At 34.9% G+C, this 18,966-nt stretch overlaps 4 protein-coding genes and 1 long non-coding RNA gene across 8 annotated transcripts; 2 read left to right on the forward strand and 3 right to left on the reverse strand.

Moving 5' to 3' along the window:
* The first annotated feature begins 6,125 nt into the window (after positions 1-6,125).
* On the forward strand, positions 6,126-8,722 carry LOC117611578 (queuine tRNA-ribosyltransferase accessory subunit 2). Of its 3 annotated transcripts, XM_076689912.1 has the most exons (7): positions 6,750-6,799; positions 6,894-6,975; positions 7,203-7,346; positions 7,417-7,566; positions 7,650-8,114; positions 8,180-8,508; positions 8,582-8,722. In XM_076689912.1, exons 2-7 carry the CDS (start codon positions 6,973-6,975, stop codon positions 8,700-8,702), a joined length of 1,212 nt encoding a protein of 403 aa, XP_076546027.1. In that variant the 5' UTR covers positions 6,750-6,799; positions 6,894-6,972; the 3' UTR covers positions 8,703-8,722. The 3 variants fall into 3 exon arrangements, with proteins under 3 accessions (XP_034195455.1, XP_076546027.1, XP_034195462.1); XM_034339564.2 differs by having other exon boundaries at positions 6,126-6,975; XM_034339571.2 differs by lacking the exons at positions 6,750-6,799; positions 6,894-6,975 and having other exon boundaries at positions 6,993-7,346.
* Positions 8,723-8,840: 118 nt separating this feature from the next.
* Positions 8,841-10,278, reverse strand: LOC117611590 (Ada2a-containing complex component 1). Its single transcript, XM_034339584.2, has 5 exons — positions 9,889-10,278; positions 9,650-9,806; positions 9,349-9,590; positions 9,158-9,283; positions 8,841-9,092 (listed from the first exon to the last, which is right to left on the reverse strand). The coding sequence occupies exons 1-5, from the start codon at positions 10,276-10,278 to the stop codon at positions 8,841-8,843; spliced, it is 1,167 nt and encodes a 388-aa protein (XP_034195475.1).
* Positions 10,279-11,257: 979 nt separating this feature from the next.
* Positions 11,258-15,252, forward strand: LOC117611574 (b(0,+)-type amino acid transporter 1). The gene is made up of 3 exons (XM_034339551.2): positions 11,258-11,883; positions 13,735-15,033; positions 15,113-15,252. Exons 1-3 carry the CDS (start codon positions 11,787-11,789, stop codon positions 15,172-15,174), a joined length of 1,458 nt encoding a protein of 485 aa, XP_034195442.1. The 5' UTR covers positions 11,258-11,786; the 3' UTR covers positions 15,175-15,252.
* On the reverse strand, positions 11,879-13,395 carry LOC117611608 (uncharacterized). The gene is made up of 3 exons (XR_004583219.2): positions 13,000-13,395; positions 12,634-12,907; positions 11,879-12,560 (listed from the first exon to the last, which is right to left on the reverse strand). It is a non-coding gene; the product is annotated as an uncharacterized LOC117611608 (long non-coding RNA).
* Snx16 (sorting nexin 16) lies at positions 15,086-17,753 on the reverse strand. 2 transcript variants are annotated; one of them, XM_034339598.2, is made up of 5 exons: positions 17,541-17,753; positions 16,888-17,172; positions 16,481-16,789; positions 16,296-16,423; positions 15,086-16,212 (listed from the first exon to the last, which is right to left on the reverse strand). In XM_034339598.2, the coding sequence occupies exons 1-5, from the start codon at positions 17,544-17,546 to the stop codon at positions 16,173-16,175; spliced, it is 768 nt and encodes a 255-aa protein (XP_034195489.1). In that variant the 5' UTR covers positions 17,547-17,753; the 3' UTR covers positions 15,086-16,172. The 2 variants fall into 2 exon arrangements, with proteins under 2 accessions (XP_034195489.1, XP_034195497.1); XM_034339606.2 differs by having other exon boundaries at positions 16,888-17,191; positions 17,541-17,752.
* Positions 17,754-18,966: the final 1,213 nt, after the last annotated feature.

Consider the following 18,966-nt stretch of genomic DNA (forward strand, 5'->3'; position numbering starts at 1 on the left):
AGAATAATAATAAATTCCAGTCGCGGCAACCGACGAACACTAGCACTATCTATCGAAAAGTAGCGGAAGTTCCGCCGCAATTTACCGACTACCATTATAGTTACTTCGAACACATGGTTTATCTACGGTATAATCCAAACATGGATTAGTTCGAATCATGTGAATAGTAGTTGAGGCTAGCGTCGAAAACTTTACCGACAGACCCTAGAAAAATTCCTAGAAATGAGTTTTCAAATTACGTCGTCATTTCTAAACAGAATTTAATGAAATTTGTGAGGCGTGTTCAGGAGGCCCTAAAGAATGGTAGTCTAGTCCTTATATTATCCAAATCTTCAAAAAGTTATAAAATATTGAAATTTATGTCTGTCAACCGTCAAGAAAATGGCGGATCGGACTCACCAGCATCAATTTATTCGTAATATAAACATTTCAGTGAATCGTGTGTCCAAAAATCATTTTAGAACAGCAATAAATTAATTAAAGAATCGAAGAATATTTGTAACTGTTATTATTGTGTAACGTTCAATATCTTTTTGATAAAAATCAAATTTATATTAAAACACAATAATCACTTCTTAATATTGTATAAAAATTAAATAATTCAAACAAATTTACTCGATATCGGTGTATAAAAGTTATAAAAATAATAAATTTCAGTAGATATAACAATAATTTAATTAACAAACAATTGTAAAATTAAAAATAATAATTAAATAATTTTTAATAGAATAATTAAACAAAATTTTGCAATATACCCACGAGGAAATGTAAAGAAATAAACAATTTAAATAGATTTAACAATAATTTGGTTAATAAACAATTGTAAAATATAAAATAATAATTAAACAAATATTAACAAATATCAGATAGAAATAGTTAAATCTGCGGAACCGGTGAAGCGGAACGTCATGGTTGATTGCGCGCGCCGCGCCGCGCGCCGGTACAAGCGCGACCAGGAGAGGGGTCAAATCTAATCAGTCTTATCGCGACCGCCAAAGGATACGGATCGAGCTGTCAAACATATACCGGTACGGGTTGACGCCATGGATATTCGTGCATGGATTTATTAGTGTGTTACCACAAGTGTTTCTATGTGTGCCTATGGTGTTTCCTATAGTGTTTCCCATGTGTTTTGGAATATTTATACGGATATATTAGTGCGACTTATGGTGTGGTCACCCATGTGTTCTGACATTTTTATACAAGTGCATTAGTGTGCTGTGTGGTGTGGTACCCCATGTACCTGCATGTGCTTTATTGTGTTTTATAGTGTAGTTTCCTTTGTGCTTTGGCATATATTTACGGATTTATTAGTGGGTTTTATGGAGTGGTACCCTATGTGTTTTGGCATATTTATACGGATTTATTAGTGGGTTTTATGGAGTAGTACCCTTTGTGTTTTGGCATATTTATACGGATTTATTAGTAGGTTTTATGGATTGGTACCCTATGTGTTTTGCTATAATTTTGTAAATATTTTATAGTGTTCTATGGTTTTGATCTTCGAGTGTTTTGGGATGTATTTGCATGTGTTTTACCGTGTTTTATGGTGTAGTTATTCCCATATAGTTTTGCATGCATATGTTTGAATTATCCTATGTATTAGCATATTAACTACAACAAATTGAGAGAAAACATATATCGTTCAAGAATCGTGATTTTTATGCTTTCAGATGAGTGCTTTGGCCAGTGGGGATACCGTTTCTTTGACGAGCCAACAGACGAGCTAATAAGATGCGTAGCAAGTGCAGTGGTGCAAGTCAACGATCGGTGAGTCGCATGCTTTAAAGTTCCTCCAGTTCCCATCATGTCGTAGGACGAATGGTTCGTAGCGACACGGGAATTGGTTGTAATTTTTATTTTTTGAGCGAGCATAGTGACCCACGAATATCACTGTATCATTTTATTCAATGATAATCGTGCAAATTGCTTTTTTGTGTATTTTATGACTTAGCTCAGGATAGGGTTTTCTTGTACATATTTGCATATATAGATTTCGAGTTTAAAAATGTAGAGAAGTCGGATGACCCTCCGACTTCACAATATGTACAAGAATTTATTTCGCGATGAGCGGATTTCAATATCAAAGTAATAAGCATGAATACTATTAATTATTATAACTACTTTGATAACGAAATCGCTCTTGAAATTGAAACGTTATTCCGATTTTACTCGTGAAATTGGCATCAGTTTAGTATATGGGCTGGCCCCCAGGGGGGTCGGTATTTGCTCTTCAAGCATTGTATAAAGTTCCCCTTTCTTACTTGAAATTCATTCTGTCACGTTCACACTCATCATTCGCACTTCAGCCTCACAAACTCTATCACATAATCATTTATCCACCCGCATACCCTTGTGTAGTGAAATATTACCCCGTTAGGATATTCAAGTTTAAGTAGTGTTGCGAAAAATTTTTAACGCGAGAGTAAATATTACCCCTTTAGAATCTTCAAGTTTAAGTAGTGTTGCGAAAAATTTCCGGCGCGAGAGTAAATATGACTATACACTGACTAGTATTCGGTGGGAATCCTTTTGGTTTTTATTTGATAAAATTAGTTACAAGGATTCCGCGGCATAAGACCGTGAACACCACCTCATGGGAGATAAAACCATGCATTACTAGGCCTTTGCAGGCACAGCCATAGAGTACGGAACATTTAAGTATGTTGCATCCCATACGCTAAGCTGTCTTAAAGTCCTTTTGCCTATACTATGGGCGTCCACCACTCGGACACGTTGGATGCAACGTGTTCGATGGGTGGGTAGCGCTCTTAGCGAAGGGGTGCACCCTGCCTGGGCCTAGAGCCTTAAACAGGCGGGGTGGGTGGTATGTAACGTCGGGCGCTAGTCCAGGGGGCCTAAGAACCTCCGTTGCCAGCTGATATTAGCAGTGGACGAATGTTGAGTCATATTTGCTCTATTTTGCTTTTCAATATTTGCTCTTCAAGCATAATTTAAAGCTCCCCTTTAGTCATGTTGCTAGATCAGGATTTTCTATTTTAATTAGTGTTGCGAAAAATTTCCAGCGCGAGAGTAACTATGACGATGCACTTACTAGTATTCGGTGGGAATCCTTTTGGTTTTTAAACTCAATGTTTTATTTAATTAATCAAGTTAGTTACAAGGATTCCGCGGCATAAGACCGTGAACACCATCTCATGGGAGATAAAACCATGCATTACTAGGCCTTTCAAGGCGCAGTTTAGAATGTGGCGCACATCCATATGTTCCATTTAATAAACTGCAGTCCTTTTGCCTATACTATGGGCGTCCGTCAATCTGACACGTTGGATGCAACGTGTTGGACGGGCGGGTAGCGCTCTTAGCGAAGGGGTGCATCCTTTCCTAGGCGGGGTGGGTGGTATGTAGCGTCGGGCGTAAGTCCAGGGGGCCCGAAAACCTCCGTTGCCAGCCGATATTAGAAGTGCACCATTTTTGCGTCATAGTTGCTCTATTTTGCTTTTCAGTATTTGCTCTTCAAGCATTGTAGAAAGCTCTTCGTTCGTACTTCAAATTCATTCTGTCACGTTCACGGTTCACGACTCATCATTCACACTTCAGCCTCACGAACTCTATCACATAATCATTTATCCACCCGCATACCCCAGTATAGTGAAATATTAGCCCGTTAGATATTTATGTACTAGTCATGTTTTTAGATCAGGATTTTCTATTTTAATTAGTGTTGCGAAAAATTTCCAACGCGAGAGTAAATATGACAATGCACTGACTAGTATTCGGTGGGAATCCTTCTGGTTTTTAAACTCAATCCAATATTTTATTTATTTAATCAAATTAGTTACAAGGATTCCGCGGCATAAGACCGTGAAACACCATCTCATGGGAGATAAACCCATGCATTACTAGGTCTTTGCAGGCGCAGCTTTAGAATACGGAACATATGAAAATATGTTACCATATTCTAAACTGTAGTCCTTTTGTCTATACTATGGGCGTCCGCAAATCTGACACGTTGGATGCAACGTGTTGGACGGGCGGGTAGCGCTCTTAGCGAAGGGGTGCATCCTGTCCTGGCGTTACGACGTCCAGACGGGGTGGGTGGTATGTAGCGTCGGGCGCAAGTCCAGGGGGCCTAAGAACCTCCGTTGCCAACTGATATTAGCAGTGCACCATGTTCTATGTCATAGTTGCTCAATTTTGCTTTTCTGTATTTGCTCTTCAAGCTTTATATTTGCAAAGTCGAGTCACTTTTATTAAAAATAAAACCCCCTGGAGGGGCCAGCCCATATACTAAATTGGAGCCGTGAAATTTCGCCGATATTCTTACTTTTAATAAAGTGAGAATATCATCTTTAGTTTTTGCTAATCATACGTTTTAGCTTAGGCATTTCAGCACACATGAAGAAAACTGGTAGGTGAAAATACCTTTGGCCTTGTTCATTTTTATGCCCAAAGCTCATTCAGGTACTTAGATGTACTCGCGTGGGTGGAGGGCGGTGGACAAGGTTTAGTTTTAAGTGTAATACATTTTGGCGACTGACAAAGGTAGTGAACCAATAGTGAACCACGATAGAAGTTCCACATGTGTGTGTGTGGTTAGGATGTGGGATTTGTATCGTTTATTAACAATCTTAACTTACTATAACATTACAAAATACTTATCAAGAATAAATTGAAAAATTTTTACATTAGATAATTCAATAGAATACGAAAATGAAATGTATTACTTTAGCATAATGTTCACTATTATTTGTCAGTCGATTTCAGCAAAAAGGTATGATTTTATTAGAGTGTGAAAGTTGAATTGAACTCGGGTGTCGGAGGCGTCCCGGGACGTTCTCCCTAGGTGTAGGCATTTTTGCACCCGGGTGGTTGTATGAGAACCGTGGAGTGAATTTTTGTGAGAATGATTTTTGCCCTTTTTTAAATATAGCGATAGGCAGGCAGGTAGTTTACTTCTGGTGTGATTGAGTTTAGTTTGTAAGTAGGCAGGGCCAGAGCAAGCTTTCATGTTTCTCTTCGTATTCTCCTCTAATACGTGAGAAGCTTGTATCTGGGGTTGGGAAACCAAAAATCAAGAGAAAAGATGAAAATGCAATTTAATTAATTTATCAATTAATTAATTTGGCATTCTCTCTTGATTTTTTCATGGCCAAGCCTTATTAGTTTGTAAGTCGTAGTCGTGGTACTAGACCCGATTACAAAAATGAAGTATTAAAGTGAAAGTGTAGTGAAGTGAAGTGAAGTGAAGTGAAATTAAAAAGTGTTTTGTGCTTGGACATTTGCAAAAATTGTGCAGGTATGCGAGTAGCAATTCAAGGGATCGTTGCTCGTTTACGTGTTACGTTTTTACAAATGTCTGAGCAAACGTAAAATTTTCGCGAGTGATTTTTGTGAGGCTATTGCCGAAGAAAGAAGAGGCTATATGCTGAAGAGCCCCGGCAAAATTTGCCCAGAAGAGGGGAACTACTAATGGCTCTCCATCTTCGGATGGACAGTCATTCTGTCACTATGCTCGCTAATTTGTTTTTTCATTTTTTGTGTTTTTCCTTGGACGGTATGAATAATACCGTCCAGGACGTATTGAACTCGACATTTTACGAGTTCAATACCCAGCTCGTTGAATGGTCAACTCGCGATTTTGTTTCCCCTATTTCTTTTTTGTTTATTGCTTTATTGAAATAAATTATTCTTTTCTTATTGATTTGCACATCAATTATATTTCATGTTCTTATTTTAATTATGTTCTATTTATTTAAAACATACTCTGAGATTGTAATGGTAATTATATTTTCTGTTGTCGGCATTTTTCATTTCAATTGTAATCGAAATTATGATGTTAATTATATTTTCTATTTCAGCATTTTATTGCTGAATTATTTTTTAATTGTTACTGAAATTATGATGTTAATTATATTTTCTATTTCAGCATTTTATTGTTGAATTGTTATTTTGTTAATTGTTACAGAAATTATGATGTTAATTATATTTTCTATTTCAGCATTTTATTGTTGAATTGTTATTTTCTCAATTGTTTTTGATATTAGGATATTCATTCTATTTTCTATTTCAAGATTGTATTGTTTAAATTTTTATTTTATGTTGTCTGTTTTGAATGGTTTCACGTTCTTATCATTTTAGGGTGGGTCACTATTGTAGCCACCTCCACGAGGTGTGACCTGGTAATTGATATCGTTTTCTAAAGATAACTTTTAGAAAGCGATATCAAGCTAAGAGCTACTATAAAAAGATTTATATATTTTTTAATTGGGAAACAATAGTTTAAATTCAGAAAAGTATTTTCGGGATTGCAATATTACCATATAGAACGTATAACTATAGTAATTTTATAGTTCCTGAAAAAGGAACTTGTATGATTTTTGACTAATTACAAATGACTAATTACCTCCTTTTCGAAGTCGGTTAAAAATAAAATAAAAAGAAAATCACAAAATATGGAATTTAGAAAGAACGAAGTTGTTTGATACGCAATGGTAGAAAGAAATCAACCCTGGCGAAGATATTTTAAGCAGAGACGTTATACATTGGAAAGGCCATGACTTTATCCATGACTCTGGTCAGGCGCCCGATCTCGCTCTTGTCTACAGAACACATAATTTTTGCTTTTCATTTGATTGAAATTCGCTACGTTGACTAACAAATATTTTTCTTCTAACAGTTTTCTAGAGGAATTCATTATTGAATGAAAGTAAAAATTTGCATAAATGGAGGGTGGATGGGATGAAGTAGGGCAGGTCTCTAACAACCTCCTTATGGTGATACCTGGGCAATCGTTATTATTTGATGACTAATTATTAACTGTATCATTATTTCTATGGTACATTTATTAATTACGTAGCAAATAATATGAGCGAATTGACTGCGAAATTTATGCTTTTTTTTCTATTTAATCTCTGTTATATATTTTTCAGGAACTATGCCTTTCAGATTCTGAAGTGTATCACATTACAACTACAATTTTCCGGAAAGAAAATTAATAATAATGAATGCATGGTCAGTATTGTTTAATTATGTATGTACTTATACATATAGCTATCGTAGCACACACGTGTTATTTGAGCGTGCGATAATTGAGGTGGCGCTTAAATCAGTTTCTGTTCGGCCTAATTTTCGATGACTGTTTTACCGACACGGAATTTGAAGTTCGGCCTCCACGCTAGTATCGCCTTAACTAAAGTATATACTTACTTGTAAAAGAGATTTATAACAAATTTTTTAAGATACTCAACATTAGTATAAAATTCAATATGAAGTTTAATACTAATTCTTTAAAATCCTGCGTCGCTCGAATTGGTACTTTAACAGAGTTTCAAAGAATTCCCAATGCTAGCTTTGAAACTCCTCTGGCTCTTATTTATACAAAGGTAAACTTCCATAGTTTATAATTCAGATTAATTATTATTATACTATCTTATTTGACATTATTTTTATTAGGGAGGTAGTGTTCCACACTTAACAAAGGATGTCTTCCAAATGGTTACCAAAGATCCACAGTTGTTATCTGTTTCTCTTACCTCTACAGTTTCAATGTTAGAATCAATAAAAGATTGTAATGTTAACTTTTCAGAGTTTGTTGGTATGAAGGTATAATGTGATTCATCATCATTGTTAATGTTCTATAACATTATCTTTATATATAACATTTTAGGTAAATATTTTTATTTTAGGAATATTTAAATTTTCTTACAACTCATGACCCATGTTATGCTACCCCATCAGGTTATCATCAACCTGATTCTATTCCTTTATGGACTAAAAATGGAAAACATATGTTAACACCTAGTAAATACATGGATATTATAGAAGCATTTAAACCAGATTTGTATGTTGCTTTTCATGATGGAGATACCAATATTAATAGTAGTAAAAGAAGGGTATCAAAGGCTGTACATCGTAGTATGGTATTTTTTGAACAGTGTATGCTTAGACATTCAACTTCCATTGTATTAAAATCTTCAGAAATGTTGGGTGCTATTGAAGGTGGATATGACATAGAAGCTAGAACAGTGTCAGCCAATTTTTTAAAAGATAAACCTGTATTAGGATATATAATTGATGGACTACATAATAATGGACCAGATGTAACAAATATACAAACAGATCAAATTAAGAAAGTAGTATCACATGTCATTGTAAGTATTAAGTTCTTTGCTCTTGTGGGTTAATATACTTTTTGAAATCATTGTAATCGTTACAGAATCTTTTACCTCCTGAAAAATTAAAAGTATCAGTAGGAGGCTGGAATCCCCTTACTGTACTAGATCTTGTTGAATTAGGTGTAGATGTATTTGATACATCATACCCTTATATAGCTACTCAAAATGCAGAAGCTTTAACTTTTTTATGTGATCATGATGTTTGCAATAACATGGAACATGTGATGTCATTTAAAGAAGATAGGTATAAGGAGGATTTTTCTCCAATATGCTCTCATTGCGAGTGTGTTGCATGTAAAAATCATACCAGAGCATATTTACATCATTTATGTAATACTAGAGAAATGCTTTCTATGGTACTCTTAATGATGTAAGTAAGAGTTAATCAATGGTATTAATAATTTTTTTTAATTATACATGCTCACATTAACTTATGTTTTTAGACACAATGTACATCAGTATCTTGAATTTTTTAAGATTATACGGGAAAGTATAAGAAACGGCACTCTTGATCAGTGTAGAAAAAAAATTAATTTAAAGTTCAAACAGACGAATAACAGCTAGTCAAGTAAGTCTACAGATATAGACAGCAGGAAATGTACAAAAACAACCAAATTATAAAAAAGTATTAATAGTTTAATATTAAATTATTTTTACATGCTGGTTTTGTAATAAAATCATATCGATACAAACTTGTTAAAATTATTCGGGTAAAAAATTAGGATCTAAGTAATTGTAAGACGAATTACTGAAACTTTGCGGGAAATAATCTAAATCGTAGCTTCTAGTATACTGGGGTGGTTTTATAGGAATCAGTCTGTGTAGTATATCATGTAATGGCTTTTCATCTTCTAATTGTAGTACTGCACAATCGCCGCATAAGTCAAGCCCATTTTGACATTCCGAACAATGCCACCTTGTGCCTGTTAAAGGCTCTTCTCCACATATCGAACACTATAAAAGAAAGACATTAACTTTTAAGTTCTCTCAATGTACCGCGAAAACCATCATTCATGTACCTTATATCCAACATGTTTAAATACGGAAGATGAATTTTCTTCTTTCTCAGCTTTTACTTGTCTTAATAATTCTATATGCCTCAGTTCAGGATTATCATCAATAGTACTATTTCCAGCATCATCTTCCTATAATTAAAAATTCTTATTTATATGAAACATATAGTCCATACTTTTATATAAAATATACATACAGATTCTTCTGCAACTGGCTGTTCTTTGCTTTCATCAGCCATTGTAAAAGACATGTCCTGATGTGGGAAGAACGTAGAACGTCTAAATAGCGAGTAATTATTGCGCTGATGTCTGTGGCCGATTCCTCTTTTAACATCTAATTTCATTTTAGGGCCACGTCCGGGTATAGGTAATCCAGCTCTTAAAAGTTTAATAAAATATTTCTGCACTCTGCTAGAAACTTGTTTTGGAGTTCTATTACCTATTTAAAAAATTCAAAGTTAGTTCATGAATTGAATAAGTGAAGATTTATTAATATACCTAAAGCATTAGCTATCTTAGTCCATCTTCTCATTTCTACTTCTTCTGGAGGATATTCAATTAAAAGTTCCTCTAATCTCCTTTGTTCTTCCACTGTCCACAACTGATTAAAGGTTTCTGGTTTACTTTCATCAAAAGCACGTCCTCTTACTAAAATCTATAATAAAGTATGTATTAATACAGATGCTTTATGTAAAAGAAAAATGTTCCTTATATCTATCAGAAGAATTAAAAAGTACTTTTCCATTCTCTTGTTCTGTCTTTGTTGGTACATGAGGTAATACATGTCCATGCCTTGTCTGAGGTCTCATACGCATATCAGGTGCAGCTACATTATATTGTGACCAATCAATATAAGGAATTTCTGCAATCTTTTGTGGCCCTGGTAATTCTGGTAGTTCACCGTTTTGTATCTGAGCCACAAAAGATATTGGATCCTTCAGTGCTTTGGAACGAATAGATAAAAGTTTATCCAAATCTTCTATAGCTTGGGTACGTTGCGCTTCGAGAATTACAATCGTTTTTAAAAGGGCTGTGTAATCTTTATTCCCTTTTAATGCTAGGTGATCGGATTCGAAATAAAATTCACTGGGTTCTTCATCTTGACATCTCTTTTCTTCATCTTCCATCGTTAATCAATATTTCAGTTTACTGGACAGGTTATACGTGTGTTCACCGCGACACATTAACCTCAACTATCTGTCAAAATGAAATGACGAATATCTGTGTAACATAGCTATTAAATAAAATTCATATACAATTGTTGATCTTGATTATAACATTATTGTAAATTCCGTGGAAATTCAACTTCAAATATGAATGATCCGTTCCATATGGTCACGTGAATCTGTTCGCGATGCCGCTTTGGAGCGCGTACTCTATCTCTAAAGTCAAAAACACGTGTCGCCGACATTCATTCAAATAATATCTTAAATAATATGAATCAGATATCGTACGGATTATTTAAATTTGCATTTGAGATTTTAATGTTAACTTTAGTATTTATTGCATTGTAATAAAGATATCTTTTATCTCTTCTCTCATAAACAGATCCATGTAACAAATAGGAGCTGAATAAGATTAAATTGTTAATAATTAAAAGCATTATATGTATAACACTGAATTACAAAACGAAAAAGGTTCCAAAATAATTCCCCTCTTTTCAGAGATAAGGATGTCATGATTCATCTGTGACTAACAATATGCTTCCGTATGCTTCCGTATGCTTCCGTATATCATAACAGTTGTTATGTTTCTTCAAAAAAATTTACCCTATCTTTAAGCCATGTAAATGTCCAATCTATAAATTTGTATGACGCATAATGTTACAACGAAGAATTCAAATTTAATCATTGACAAAGAAACATGAAAACAAGGAGGATAAGAGAATACATGCATTGATGAGACATCGCTTTCCACCGATTTACCGTCGTTCTCAAAAGGATGAAACGGTATCCGAATTATTATCTTATCAAGTGTTTCTCTTTCTGACAAAACTTCATAATACATTCCGAAATGTGAGCGATTGCCGAAAGGTGACGCATGTACCGTCCCCGTATAACCGATATGGAAGGTCTTGTAAATTTTGTGCAAACAATTCTTTTAACGCTCACTAATCGCACACCGTTTGTGGTTTATTGGTGTCAAAAGAAGGACGCGTTGTGACCAAAGCAATTTAATTGGTAGCTTTTATCTAATTACGTACTATTAACGAGCTTTCATCTTCGGATACGTTAAATCAGCCATAAATTCATCGAAATCGATCGGATTCATCGGAATCGCGACACGGGTACATGCTACTCTTATCAGAAGAAACATCGCGCGCCTGAAAAAATAAGTAACTAGCTGACCCGTTAACACTTCAGTCTCGTTCTGGACATCTTACGATAACGTCACACTGTCTTCGATTCGGCTCCTAAGACACGAGGAAGCCGATTCGTGTCTTGGTCGAGCGGACTGTACGAGAAGAGCCAGGAAGAGCTGATCGAAAGCAGTTTGAAAACCTGCGTGTAGTTTGCGCGATGAATCGTTGAATTCGAAATTAAAAAAGAAATAGAAAAACGACACTTGCGGAAGTGCTGGTGAATTGGATAATTCGCTGTAAATCGGTCCTCGTTGTACTCGAATCTCCTACAAAATGAGGCAACACGAAGAAAAAGAAAATGGAAGAATCGCGCTAAAACGAGAGTTAGGCCTTTTCAGTGCAGTGAGCATCATAGTGGCTGTTATGATCGGTATGGAACTGTTACGAAATAATAAAATGTTGTTAATCGAATCTACCATCTATCCAGCTTTCGTTTATATTACGTTCAATCAAAAATCGAAAATATCTAGTGTTTTCTTCCGATGCAACCCTACTGTTTATTGTTCAATACCCGTGTGATTTGATAGCGTCAATCGTTTGCTTTTCGTTTTCTTTCCTTGTCATTTTTTCGAAGTTCATTTTAGTCGTAAATAATCCAAATAATTGCATTATTGTTCCACGGCTTGCTACCGATAATATTCGAAACGATTATGCGAAACATGATTCAAACTCCTTTATGCATTATCAGCGTTGTTCTACTTAATTATTCTTACGTAAGGAAATTTAAATTCCTTCAACTTGGAATACCCAAACAATGAACTTTATTTTTAAATGCGATGCATCTTCTCACGCAGACATCCTCGCAATTGCAATATATTTATTGATCTTTTGCCTAAAAGTCACGTAAATGTAACGTCAACAACAGCAAGAGAAACTTGCAATTACTTTAACGAATACGTTACTTTAAAGTAATAGTATTATCGCATGCATGCTGATAATAAGAAATCGGTATCGACATTGTCGCAATTTCATCTGATGAAATTATCCATACACTCCGTCTTTGGTTGTAAAAATATTTTTCTTTTCGTAAAATAAAAGATTTTCTTTCTGTAAATAAAAGATAGGATCGATACAAATAGTGTTGAAATACCTTGTTTATACATTGTACTCTGTAACTTACACGTCGGATATAGATAACGTTTCGTTATAAATCCTGTTTATCATCTATCTGAAAGGTATTAAATATAATAATTAGAAAAATTGTTGCGATATTCGTAGAATCACAGAAGGCCAACAGTTCCCCTCAAGCAATCCGTTTAAGAACTGTTAACAGCAATTGCATAATTGTGTACATCTGAATAAGCTTCAGGTTTATAATATAGCTCGTCTTCTTTAACGACTCAAAGCGTTGTCCCGCCACTTTTTCACAGTAGCCTTTTGATAACGAACAGTTCCTGTTTAGCGTTTCAAGTACTTATATTAACATTACAAGTAATATGACATTGCATGTTAGACCTTATTCGATAATTATTCAATTTGTTCTCACTTTGGACCAAATTTTTGATTGTTGTACAATTATTTGCTTATGGAATTTTTACAATCAATGAAGTGGTAACCAAGTATATTTTTGGGTTCGTGATTGAAGGCTTGATACTTTTATCTTATTGTTAGATATTATGATCCAATTAAATGAGACCCCTTGAATAACATCTAGATTAGTCCAATATAATCTAGTCAATCCAGTTGAGATTAAGTATATAATTATTTTTTGTATAAAAAAAAAAGAACTCGACGTAACATTTTGGCAATTATGCGTCGAGCTTTGACACGATTACGAATCAAGAGGGTTAATCAAGGTTAATCACTGACCCACGCGCCCGAGTATTACGAGACATCCTCCTCGAGTAGGTATATTTGATCGATTTTAATCGAACTTCGTAGATCGACAAATCGATCAGACTTAACTTTATCTGAGAACACGACGCGACTTTTACCTTCGAGATTTTATCAATTAGATAAAAACGTATGGAATTTCAATAATTTATATTGAACTACCTGTATCGTCGCAACATACATAATTACCCTTTCCTGTATCATTTCGCGTTATTATAATATTATAAGAAACAAATAAGGGGGTAAAACATATTAAATAATGAATCGACAAAAGTTGCAGAGATAAGAAAAATCCAATGCATTTATTCCTTTGCAAGGTGCATTAACTTCATGAAATTATCTCGCACGGTTCGTTTACTATTAATTCAACAATTATTTTTATTTTAAGGTTCCGGGATCTTTGTCTCTCCCACCAGTGCTCTGGAAAAGTCAGGCTCCGTTGGTTTCTGTTTGATCGTTTGGATCACCTGCGGTATATTGTCTCTCCTTGGCGCGTTAGCTTTTGCCGAATTAAGCACGGTGGTACCGCGTTCTGGTGCCGAATACGCTTACTTCATCGAAGCGTTTTCACCGTTGCATCGATACGCTGGACAGATACCAGCTTTCGTATGTTCCTGGGTATACGTGGTGTTGTTACGACCAGCGGAAGTGGCCGTGGTTATGCTTACCTTCGCCGAGTACAGCGTGCAACCGTTTTCCAACTACCTGGAGGATCTGCCAGAGGAATCGATGTCTCGGTTGAAGAAATTCATAGCCGTCTTGGCTCTCGGTTTAATCACCTACATCAATCTGACCAGCGTGAAACTTTACGTGAGGGTTCAGAATATATTCACGATATGTAAAATAGTTGCATGCGTGTTTGTGATCGGCGGAGGAATCTGGTGGTTGTCTACCGGTCACACTCAATTATTGGAGAAACCATTTCGCGGAACTACGACATCTCTCGGTGACGTCGCTTTAGCATTCTACAGTGGATTATGGGCTTACGATGGATGGACCTCGGCTGCGATCGTTACCGAAGAAATCCAGCGTCCGGAAGTGAATATTCTTCGAAGTATTTTGATCGCAGTGCCATTGATCACTGTTTTATACGTTTCGATGAATTTAATGTACATGGCTGCACTAACGATACCGGAAATGGTTGGTGCACGAGCTGTCGCAGTTCTCTGGGCAGACAAAGTCTTACCTTCGTGGTTGAGTTTCGCGATACCACTCGGGGTTGTTTTGTCCACCTTTGGATGCGGTCTCAGCATTCAGTTCGGTGTTTCCAGGCTGTGTTACGTGGCCGGAAGGGAAGGACACGTGCCACGGGTGTTCAGTTTTGTGCATATCGAAAAAATGACCCCAGCCGCTGCAGTTGCTGTTCAAGGATTACTCACGTTGGTTTGTTTGCTCTTGGGAAACATCATCGCGCTGATCGAATTCGCGAGTTTCTTAACGTGGGTGTTTTATGGTTTCGCAATGTTATCTCTGATAATTATGCGACGAACGAAACCGGATGCACCTAGACCATACGCGGTACCGATCGTAGTACCGTGGTTGGTACTGGGGATTGCAATCTTCCTGGCTGTCATTCCGATTATACACGATCCGTCACCTAAATATCTGTTTGCTCTGATATTTATTCTTCTTGGTGTCGGCATTTATCACGTGTACGTGTACAATAAAGCCAGAAGCACGTTTGCAGGTGAGTGTTACGAAATGGGTATCTTTTATTTCATACCGTTAACAAAATGTAATTGTTCGTTTTTTTTTTTTGTTTTCAGTGAGACTCACGTACCTGATCCAAGCGTTATGTCTAGTTGTTGCTCCAGATAAAGAAGACTGATGCGACGTTTAACTTAGTATATCTTATTTGTCGTGTAAAGCGAGATCCCGTTCTTGTTACGATAGAAATCAAATCGATAGGTATATTTTATGACAAATAACGAAACACTTTTTGTTGATTTCATGTTTTTTCTGTTTTTTATTAAAATTGTTTCATGTTTCTACAAAACAATGAATTCAAAAGTATAACAATGCTTTTACATTTGTGCAGTATTGTAAAGGTTTTATAAAACAACCGCAAAGATATAATAAATATTGATTATAGTACAGAATTAGCAACATAGCAAATGTAACATATTAATTTAAGAAAATATCAAATATTTATTATATCTGTACATAAGTATACTTTAAATATCATAATATTATAATATCCAAATCATCTTCCAGGATCACTGATATTTCAATACTATGATAATAATAAATATTATTACTGTCAATTATATCTCTAAAAACATGATTATTGCTAACATGATGTAAAATGTTACAAAATATATAGAACTTTTATAAAATACCAAAGATCAACGCACTTTGGTATATATTCATAGTCAACTTGTAATAACATTTCGTTTACTGACATTTGTTCTCTTTTTATCTTTACATTTTGACTCATAAGTATATTGTTAGATATACTACGTATATAAATATATGTATTTGTTCATTACAACTGTAAGGCACCTCTGTAAGGCTTTTACGAAGTTATGTTTATTGCTAGGAAAGCTCAATGTACTTATTATTTTAAGAAATTTTATACATATCAATTTACATAATAATCAACTTGTATATAAATATGTAATCAAAAATGCATAACTGAAGGCATAAAGTAGATAATATTTAATGTTTAACAGATATTTTAAACGACTGATGGAATTGCAGCAATGTAAATGAGATTTATAGAGTAAAATTAAGTCCTGTAGTATAAAAACCCAAGTTGCCTATTTACTCCAGTCCGAAATTTTTTACTAATATCAACTTGTTAATTTAAAATTAGTTACAAAATTGTTATTGGTTTGCACCACATTTCGGACAGGTTTGTCTTTCACTAAAACATGAATGTAGTAGTATAGATACTAATTGTAAATAATATTAAATCTTTAATTATACCTCATTACATTATTTAATTACCTTAGTATCTGATGTAGTTTCTTTCTAAGCTCATTGCATAAAGATGTTTCAGATGCAAGCGCGGCATCTCTCTCTCTCAACTGTTGTCTTAAATGATATATAGTGTCTTCTAATGCTTCAAAAATTGCCTGAAAAAAAGAAGGATCTCAATAAAAGAAACAAAGAGACTTAATGCAAACACTTACTCTAGATTCTTCTGCAGTGTCAGATAAAGCAGGTGGCTCATCTAAACAAAAAAATTCTCTAACACATGCAGTGCCAATAAGAAGAGGACTACTTAATATTGCATTAACAAATGCTTGGAGACCACGAATTCGTTCTTCTAAAAAGCTTGGAGCAAAATTATCTCCAAGCCATTTCTTTCTAGGTAAACTTAATTGTGAAATGGGAATTTTTTGTCTTCTCAATTGTGACAATAAACGAACAAAGTCTGTATATCTTCTAAATACAAACCAACAGTCTCCATTCTTTAGTTCTACACGTAATTTATAAACCTGAAAAAAAAATATTCATAAAACTATAATGAATATTGTTAGACATAGTAAGTATATAAATATATATGACTCAGTAATAAATTTGCAGTTCTACTAACTGTAAATCTAGCTCTCTCTTCCATAATCTCATATCCAACTATTGGTATTCTTAAGTCATCACTGGTCAATGGTGGTTGTAAGATGCCTGGATTTGCATTATCATTGTCAGGATAATTAAATCTTTGTACAGTAAATGAATTTGAATGGCCAGATCCATCAGAGTCCGGACTATCAAGTATTCTCACATTGCCTGATTGAGAACCCCTTGCTTTACTAATTGCAAGTGTAACTTCACTAATACATCCCACACCAGACTCTGACGTGGACATTTTACCACCAACAAACTAAATGAAATCATGCATACTTAAAAAGAAAATTAAAGTAAATTACTACAAAGATACGTAATAAAATGATATTTACTATAGATAGTATGAAAATATTATTTATTTAATATAATATTGAAATACATTAAAATAATTTAAAGGTTCATACTCTTATATTAAAAAAACAAGAAGTCAAATATTAGAAAATATTCTGTTACATAGGTAAATATAAATCATTTTGCATGGTATATAAAGACAAAGAAAGAAATAACGTAATCAGAATTTTGTACCGATATAGATAATTATAACAACTTAGTACATTTAAGAAATTCACTTTAGATATTATAAATATTAAAAACTTAGTACATTGCATTAATGAAAACACCAACCTCCATGTGAACAAATACGCACAGCGTACTGTTTTATAACTATTTACTACTTAATCTAATTTACAATATAAAACCATAATTCATAAATGTGTCATTTGTTAAAAACATCACGTATACTATAAATACAAAATCATTTAATTAACGGGAAAAAACAAAATTGACATGACATATTGAGAGTTTGCAAATATACTCTACCCACGAATCTGGAGTAACTTAGACGATGAACTAAAACAGTACCAGTGACTATAGATTCAACAAGACTGGACAACGCCTTTGTTCTCGAGGGACCATCCATACATTCTTTTCATCCCTACATTCTTTGCATCCCTACATTCTTTGCATCCCTACATTCTTTGCATCCCTACCTTCTTTGCATCCCTACATTCTTTTTATCCCTACATTTTTTTCAGCCCTACATTCTTTTCATCCCTACATATTCTTCATCCCTACATTCTTTTCATCCATACACTCTTTCCATCCCTTCATTCCTTACGTCCCGACATTCCTTACATCTCTTCATTCCTTACATCCCTGCATTCTTTTGATCTCCACATTCTTTTCATTACTACATTCCTTACATCTCTGCATCCCTTATAATAAATATATTATAAAGACTGCTACGAGTAAAGGTAAGTAAACCCTTGTGAAAACTAATTTTAAATTTAAATTTTTGCATGATTTAGTTCCTTTTTCGGCCACCAGGTAGCGCTGATCCGACGTCGAAATTTTAGTTCACATTTTTGCCGCCAGAGGGCCAAACGGTGTATGATTTAGTTCCTTTTTCCGAAACCAGATGGCGCTGGTCGGACGTCGAAATTTTAGTTCACATTTTTGCCGCCAGAGGGTCAAAAATGGTGCATGATTTAGTTCCTTTTTCCGAAACCAGATGGCGCTGATCCGACATCGAAATTTTAGTTCACATTTTTGCCGCCAGAGGGCCAAAAATGGTGCATGATTTAGTTCCTTTTTCCGAAACCAGATGGCGCTGATCCGACATCGAAATTTTAGTTCACATTTTTGCCGCCAGAGGGCCAAAAATGGTGCATGATTTAGTTCCTTTTTCCGAAACCAGATGGCGCTGATCGGACGTTGAAATTTTAGTTCACATTTTTGCCGCCAGAGGACCAAAAATGGTGCATGATTTAGTTCCTTTTTCCGAAACCAGATGGCGCTGATCCGACATCGAAATTTTAGTTCACATTTTTGCCGCTAGGGGGCGCTGTTTTTAAGAATTTTTCGTGAAATTCGAAGGAACTAACTTACCTGTACTTACCTTTCCTCGAAGCAGTCTTTACAATATATTTATTATAAGGAATGTAGGGATGAAAAGAATATAGGGATGAGAGGAATGTAGGGATGAAAAGAATGTAGGGATGAAAGGAATGTAGAGATGAAAAGAATGTAGGGATGATAAGAATGCAGGGAT

This window comes from Osmia lignaria, chromosome 9, assembly GCF_051020975.1.
Source record: "Osmia lignaria lignaria isolate PbOS001 chromosome 9, iyOsmLign1, whole genome shotgun sequence".
In the NCBI taxonomy this organism is placed as follows: Eukaryota; Metazoa; Arthropoda; class Insecta; order Hymenoptera; family Megachilidae; genus Osmia; species Osmia lignaria.